Source organism: Danaus plexippus, chromosome 24 (assembly GCF_018135715.1).
Source record: "Danaus plexippus chromosome 24, MEX_DaPlex, whole genome shotgun sequence".
Classification (NCBI taxonomy): Eukaryota; Metazoa; Arthropoda; class Insecta; order Lepidoptera; family Nymphalidae; genus Danaus; species Danaus plexippus.
Genome location: NC_083552.1, coordinates 1563824 through 1571966, shown reverse-complemented (window position 1 = coordinate 1571966; position 8143 = coordinate 1563824). Strand labels below are relative to the sequence as shown.

Below are 8143 nucleotides of genomic sequence, written 5' to 3'. Positions count from 1 at the left end.
ATTTTTACTGTAATATTTCTTCAATAGATTAATTTTATATTCATTAAGGAAATATGCTTAACAGATAAATCTAAATCACAACTGCTTCTTTTGGAGTATCAAGCCCCAAGAGGAACGAAACATATCGGTAACTCAATATTTTGATATGTGTAACATAAATAAAAGCAATTTTTTTATATGAGAGACATCTAGAGTATACTCAATTTATCAAAAGCGTACAAAGATTATTTGATGTTAGAAAGGTTTGTTAAAAGCGGCATCTAGTATCTCTAGGAAACCTTATTAAATTATACATTTTAAAATAATCTAAAAATTTATTAAATGTTAACTAACATTTGTGACTAATAATGTTATTGTAATGTTTTATATACATTATTATAAAATAATTTAAAGGACATTTATAGTTGCAATCTATTAAACTGTATTTTATGGAACCTATATTTTTACACTGGTAATTCAATGAGGAACATCCACCTAGGAAGTGCAGAGAACTGCTAGCCAAATTCTTGTTTTTCACTATTTTTATTCAATGAAATGAAAATAACAAAGTCGTTTAACGTTATAGTAAGATGATACCGAGATGAATAAGTGTATGTGCGAGGAGAGTGCCAAAGAATTGATCAGGACAAGAAACACAGGTGTGACAGCAACGGCAAATACCGCATAGGAGGCTAAAATAAAAAAAAAATATTTGAGCTTTATTTATCTGTATAGATCTAAAAATAAATTGTGTTTGAGTGTACAAAGGAGGGACCTTAAGTGTTTTATAAAGGTGTTTTTTTTTTTAAATATAATTATAATAGCATTTGACCCACTTACGAGTTCTCTGGGTTGACCTATCGGTCGCGAATGCGGGCTAAAGGTTTATTTTTAGGATGTAGCTTTGCAGTTAATTTAATATTTATAAATGTCTTTCGCGATGCATAAGTGCAATCCTAATTGCAGCGGATGTCGCGGAGTTTTGTGTTGGAATACGGTGAGTTCTTTGTTATGAAATGTTTATTATTTATTTATTGTACAATTTGTGGTTACCACTTATCTAATTTAAAATTACTTTAGTGTAAATTAAGTCAAATAAGAGACAAGTCTTATAAATAAGGAACTTTAATTTATATATGTTATAGAGACAAATAAATAAATCTTTTACTTAATCTGCAATAATACACACATAAACTAAGAGTTACTGAGATGTCATCAATTACTCTAGTAAGATAAAAACATTAAAAATGCTACAAGTTATGCCAATGTATACAATTACTATAAGTTACTGCACCTTTACTAAACCAATACTAAATTCTTAATTGTCACAATTTACTTCTTTTTCAGGTATTATAAAAAAGTGAATGTGAATTAGAAATGTAAATAAATGGATGATCACTAAATAAAACAATTTCCTGAGGGATCAATTTATTGGTAGACATTTTTAATCAAATCCGAAATAAAAAAAAAAAAGTAGATAATCTGAACATGTTTAATAAAACCTATTTAGATAGTTACACTAATAAATAATGATGGGAGATACATTTTTTATATATAATAAAATGGTGACTTAATATGGATGTATGTAAAATGCGATTGCTTGTTTAAAAAGTAATGTATGGGCCGCAAGCCCTAAGGCTGGATATAGTCAGTAATGAAGAAGCAAAATGTCCGCACTTTGTCATTAATTGTGTGCACATTTACATACTTGCTTGTCGGCGCTGCCGTTTTTGATGCACTGGAATCAACAACCGAGAAGAATCGATTTGAAGTTTTACAAGGTCAGTTAATAAATATATTTTATTAGTACTTCCCACTCATAAATTTAATATCTTAATTATCTTTTGAAGAATATTTACTTTGTAGCAATTTGGACCAGCTATATCTTAAGACTTTTCCTGTTTTGATTGTCTCTTAGAATAGAAAATTGAATTCCCTATAATTTATTTCTTTCTTACATTCACAACATTCTACATATTATAGTTGTAATAAGGAAAACATTGTATATAATATCGATATAATAAAATTATATAAAATCCGTGATTTGTTAATGGCTGATATTAAAAAAAAAATTATGCTATGGACAGATAAGAAATAGACATAGCAAGGCTATAATTAGATTCAAACATTCTCTTCCAACCTATTAATAGTTGACATTGACAACTTTTGTATGTAAATGTTATGGATTAGTTGCATAATATTGCAATAAAAAAATAGAAATAATATTACCATAAAGAATTGTAATGCAAGTCCAGAGATACACTTTAAAAAATATTTTCTGTCGGAATTGGAATCTTTTTTCTGATTAGTCGGAAACGGGATATATATATATATATATGGTAAACCTTAGTATTAAAAGTACAATATATTATAATGAATTAAACATAATTTTTATATCATTGTCCATATATAACTTTGTTTACACTAGTGTCTATGTAGTTATTATTAAACAAATGTAGTACACTAACATTACCTTTGCTTGTGGCTCTGTATTGACCAATGTCAGTCGAAGGAACAAAATTCTATGTTGTTTAGCTATCTCTTAGGTATTTCAATTGTAATATTAAAGTTTAAATAGAAAATATATAATGAAAGATCCATAGATACAAGCAGGATTCGAACCTGCTGGCTTTTAACATCTGGAAAGTGATTCCACAATTACAGGTTTGATTCCAGGTGTAGGTAAATTTTCAGTATAGACATTCTTTTTAAATTTAAATATTACCCCAATATAAATTTAATTTAATTGATGCTAAAAATAATTATACTCATATATATATATGTTCGGTTTCAACAGCGTCACACGATGTACATTCCTTAAAGTCATTAAATTCGTACAAAATAAGTAATCAATTAGTAAAGACGTGTTGTTAATATCTCCTAATCAACAAGCAAAAGTGAACCTTAATTAATTGTAATTAACAACAATATACATATGTATACATATGTGTCATGAATTTTGTGTTCTGTCACTAACTATATATTATATATTATATATCATGGTGTTCCAGCGATCGAAGGTATGATAATTCGTAAATACAACATAACCGAAGAGGATTTTCGCGTTATGGAGACAGTGGTTCTCAAGTCGGAGCCGCACAAAGCGGGCCAGCAGTGGAAGTTCACTGGCGCTTTTTATTACGCCACCACAGTTCTTACTACCATCGGTAATGTAGAGTTAAAGTTATATTTATTTATTTTGTATTGTTATGAATGTATAACTCTTAGTTAATTATTGTTTGTTACTTACAAAAATTTTGACACGCACAGATACATTTAGTAGCAGAGTGATGTATAAATTGGTATGTGTATGTGTTTTTTGTATGCGTATAAAAAAATAAATATATAATTTTGCTCTTAATTACTTCATAACATGATTGAAATCTCATTAAATTGATTTTTTGTTAGACATTAGTCAATCAAAATAAGACCTTTTTACTTTTCATGTAATAAATTTTATATATACAATAAATTAACATATATATTAATATTATAATGTATATATTTCCAGGGTACGGTCACTCAACTCCGTCGACGATAGGTGGGAAGCTATTCACAATGTTCTATGCCATAGTCGGTATACCCCTCGGCCTGATCATGTTCCAGAGCATCGGTGAGAGAGTTAACAGGCTAAGTAGGTGAGTAATATTGTATAGGAATATATATAAAAAAAATAACAGACAATACGAGATGTTTATACAAATAAATTTATTAAGGAGTTATTCTCTTTATTATGGGCTATATATAAATAGTAGTCCAATCAATATCGGTCCATCCGTTTCAAATATTAGCCAGAACAAAAGGAAGGCAGATAGTTAATATGTCCAATATGTATATATTTATTTTCCTAAAAGATGGTAAAATTTTAATATATTATAATAGTTAAGGTACAATCTGCTCTATAGTCCTATATCTTAGGTCTAATATAGCATTGACGACCCCATCGCCCAACGGGTAACCGATGCAATCAGTGTCGGGGGGAAGGACCTTGACCTCCTTGTGGGGTCTCGGTCCAGGGCTGGGGGTCAGCTCATGGAGGAGGCGGCCGTCCGCGGCTGCCGCGTCTGGCGTCGGGACGTGACGACCCCATCGCCCACCGGGTAACTGGTGCAATCAGTCACGAGGGGGGGGGGTTCGCCGCTGAATGCGACGAACGGAAACTCGGGCCTCTTCTGAGGTCCGGGTCGCTTGATGGCCGGTCTCCGCTCTGTCTGCCGTTGGACGCTTGCGCTCGGCGGTGGGTAGTTGGAGACTGGCCGTGTGGGCTTGGGTGGGAGGGGTAAGGGGTTAACCCTCTCGCGATTAAGCAAGCCCGCCAGGCGGGGGGACGCTCCTTGTCACGTGGAGTGGGCCCTCGGGGGAGGTGGCCGTTCGCGGCCTGCCGCCGGATCGTCGCGGATACATGCCTTGAGCGATTCCCGCGTCGATCCACCAGGCGGTGAGGAGAGTGATCGCTGGTGTTTTAGTGGGTAGCATGGGCCCTTCTGGCCCGTGAATCCCACATAAGATCCTCCGTCTCCCCTAGACGGAGGGTTAGGTATAAAACCTTTCACCGCGTTAACAAAAAAAAGAAGCTATAATATAGCGTAGCTGTTACATACACACTTGTACTATAACACATTTTATTCCCCAACCAATAATTCTATACAAACTAACAGATGATAAAAAACTAGATTTCTCACAGATAAAGGGATAAGAATATTTTCAAATTTGAAATATAATTTTTTTTTTTAATATATAGTTTTTCTCTACAACAGCTGTGACTAATTGTTATGTACCTTTCAGTGTTATAATAAAATCAATAAAGCGAGCTATGAACTGCGCTCAGACGAACGCCTCTGAGGTCGACCTGATCTGTGTGGTGACCATCCTCTCCTCGTTGACCATAGCTGGTGGGGCGGCGGCTTTCTCCAAATTCGAGGGATGGAGCTATTTTGATAGTGTTTACTATTGCTTCATCACACTAACTACTATCGGTGAGATTTAATTAGGAATATTTATTTGAACAACGATATGACAATTGATATATATATTATATGTGGCGGTATGAAAAATCACAGTCAAGGTGAAATGTATAACTAGTCTAGTCCTAGGACGTATGTATGTCTGGTATCAGAAATCAGAATATATACGAGTGATATAATATTATTGAATTAATACCATTTTTAAATTATTCTACAATAGTTTTATATATATATATATGTATATAATGTTTGTTATACTCCAAGGTTTCGGCGACATGGTGGCGTTACAGAAAGACAACGCCCTCAACCGCAAGCCGTCGTACGTGATGTTCGCTCTCATCTTCATCCTGTTCGGGCTGGCGATAGTGGCGGCCTGCCTCAACCTGCTGGTGCTGCGCTTCGTCACCATGAACACCGAGGACGAGAAGAGGGATCAGGCGCAGGCGGAACAGGTGCCGGATACCTGATATATATATAGAAAAAAATCATATCATTTTGTCTCTGTGAGCTGTGACGTCACACGTTTCTTGTACCCTAGGCGCAGCAGGTGGCCGTTCGTCTGGAGGGTGACGTCATCACGGCGGATGGAGCGGTTTTACGCGGAGTGGCCCGGGGTACACGCCTGCCAGCACCGCACGCTCTCATCACAGCTGGTTAATATATAGTGTTATAATTATTATATTAGTTAATTTCACACACACACATATATATATATATGTATATATATATATATATATATATATATATAAATATTTAATTCATTTGTCAGGTGATCCATCAATGACACCTCTGTACATAGACGACGAGTACTCGCCCAGTGTGTGTAGCTGTTCTTGCAGTTGTTTCAGGAAAACTATGTGAGTATAAAATATATATATAAATATAAAATTAAAATATCTCTCTACATTTTATTAAAATGTGTTTAAATTATTCTTAACATTCTTCAACATTTAGAAGACTGCATAGGAGTGATTATCTGAAATTTACAACATATATAGTATTTATACTGTATTTTTTGTACTTTGGCAAAATATAAAGTAACAATAAGATAAAATGTTTTTATAATATATGACAATAATGATATATAATTAACATATTGACTGTTTCAGGGGAATCCCCTACCGAGATCCTCTGTCCCCGGTGCCGCCGACTTATATAAAGGACATTAGATCAAAGAACTACCGGGAGCTAGGGAACATGCCGCGTCACAGCGAGAAGACCTCCGGGAACAGGTCGCAGTCGCTGAGGTTGAACTCGGCGTCCGGCTATCTGTACATGAACGCTAAGTCCAACGACTTCCAGATAGACCCGGAAGATTTCAGAGACATAGTGGCGAAGAGACGCGAACAGCTGAGGAAGGGCATGACGAACATGAGCGAGCAGTACACGCACGCGCACAGGGACAGCTGCAGGACGGAGAGCCAGAGCTCGCTGTACTCCATGAACATCAGAAACGACAACAGATCCAACGACCCGCTGGTGTACGACTGCGACTCCGAGAGGTCCAGCTACGAGAGGAAGAAGATCATAAAGAACATAGAGAGGAACACGGACAGAAGAAACGAGAACTACTTCTACGACGACGCCATCTTGCATTTCGACGACGAGTACGCCTTCGACGGCTCCATAATATTCGCCAAACGCAGAAAATCCGTGGACCGCAACATAGACTTGACGTGCGAGCTCCCCAGCGCCGTGTACGACCAGCTCTCCAACGACAGCTACGGCTACTACCTGCCCGACGACGAGGACGAGGACCTGTACTTCGTCAACGACACCCTCACCTTCAACCTGCCGCCGCATCGTGCCAGCATCTAATTATACAACCTAGTTTAAAACAAGGGCCAATTAGTGTAAATTATAGATTTTACACAGTTCACGCTTGTATTGGCTTATGTAGATATTGTAAATTCGCTAAGCTAAAAATTCCTTTTTTTTGGACCCTATATATTTTTTTTCTCCCATCACAGAACTCAAATGTCAACAAACGTAATCGTCGATAACGTTTTTCATTCACTGCGCAAGAGGGAATGTAATTGATGTCATTTAATAGCATTTGATTTCTGTGATAGCCGATATTTTGAATCTTTAGATAAAATGTAGATAATAAAGAATGTGTGATTGCGGAGTCGTTCGTACTGTTGTTATGACTAAGTTCCATTCTGCCGAAGTCGCTAACTAGTAAGCCAAAACGACATTCCTTAACTCTATTGAGCTTAGAGAGTTTTGAATCTTTTAAGTATGGAAAAAAAAATTTTTTTTTCATTTATTACTATTGTTGTTAGTAAGAATAATTTTAATGCTGACAGAAGCAAAAAAAAAATTAAAAATCTTTGATCGCGTTTGATATAAAAGATTTTGTTGAAATTTTATTGAAATTAAAATTTCACTTTCGGTTTTGAACCTCGTATTATAAGAGTCGATCTCTTAATATTAACTAAAGCATTTATTATCTGTATAGTGATACACTCTCAATGTATAACATTCCGTTTATATATATATAATATATTTTGACTGATTTTATTTATTTTAATGATATACTAAAATAATTGTAATTTTAGTTACACGTGATTTATTTTTAATCAAAACGCTTTTAAGATTAAGTAAAAATAACTAAGTCATTTTTTTTTTCTAAATAATTCAAAAGACTAGTCAGATGTTACAATGCACGTGCCAAATACGATATAATATTTAAAAAAATGGCCGAATATCCGACGGAGTAAATGATCTCGGTTTGAAATTTAATATATATGTTTTTTTTTAGATGAACTAATAATACCTCGTAAACTTCCACGTCATTAAAGTTGACCTTATAATGGTTAGTGATTTACAAACCGCGTATAAGAATAAAACATTGTATGCCTGCTTTATAAGTACTTGGTGTGTCTGACAAATATATATGTTTACTGAGTTAGGCTATGTACGAATAACGGTCTGAGTTGATTGTAATTTAAAAAGGATGTAAAATAAAATCGGATTTCATTAAAAAACATTATAAAAGATTGTTTTATTTTCATTGTATATCAAATATAAATATATATGCTAATTTCTGGCTGAAAGATACGATATTAATATGCGACAAGTGTTTTGTTATTAAGGAGTTTAGTAAAACTGATATTAACTTTTCTCAGCTTAACTTTTCATTATTTAATTAAAAATGGCTGTTCTTTTTTTTGAATTACGTATTAAGTGCGTATATA

General features: G+C 34.5%; 1 protein-coding gene across 1 annotated transcript; it reads left to right on the top strand.

Annotated features, from left to right (window-relative positions):
- Positions 1–450: 450 nt before the first annotated feature.
- On the top strand, positions 451–7943 carry LOC116776060 (potassium channel subfamily K member 9-like). Its single transcript, XM_061524340.1, has 9 exons — positions 451–976; positions 1327–1760; positions 2991–3146; positions 3491–3617; positions 4765–4955; positions 5208–5395; positions 5482–5596; positions 5713–5800; positions 6053–7943. The coding sequence occupies exons 2-9, from the start codon at positions 1634–1636 to the stop codon at positions 6759–6761; spliced, it is 1701 nt and encodes a 566-aa protein (XP_061380324.1). The 5' UTR covers positions 451–976; positions 1327–1633; the 3' UTR covers positions 6762–7943.
- The last annotated feature ends 200 nt before the right edge of the window (positions 7944–8143 follow it).

Excerpts from the sequence above, each read along its gene's own strand:
- LOC116776060 (XM_061524340.1), top strand. The coding sequence starts at position 1,634 with ATGAAGAAGCAAAATGTCCGCACTTTGTCATTAATTGTGTGCACATTT. Across the intron at positions 1,761-2,990 it reads TCGATTTGAAGTTTTACAAG|CGATCGAAGGTATGATAATT; the intron begins GTCAGTTAATAA and ends ATGGTGTTCCAG. Across the intron at positions 5,801-6,052 it reads AGTTGTTTCAGGAAAACTAT|GGGAATCCCCTACCGAGATC; the intron begins GTGAGTATAAAA and ends TGACTGTTTCAG.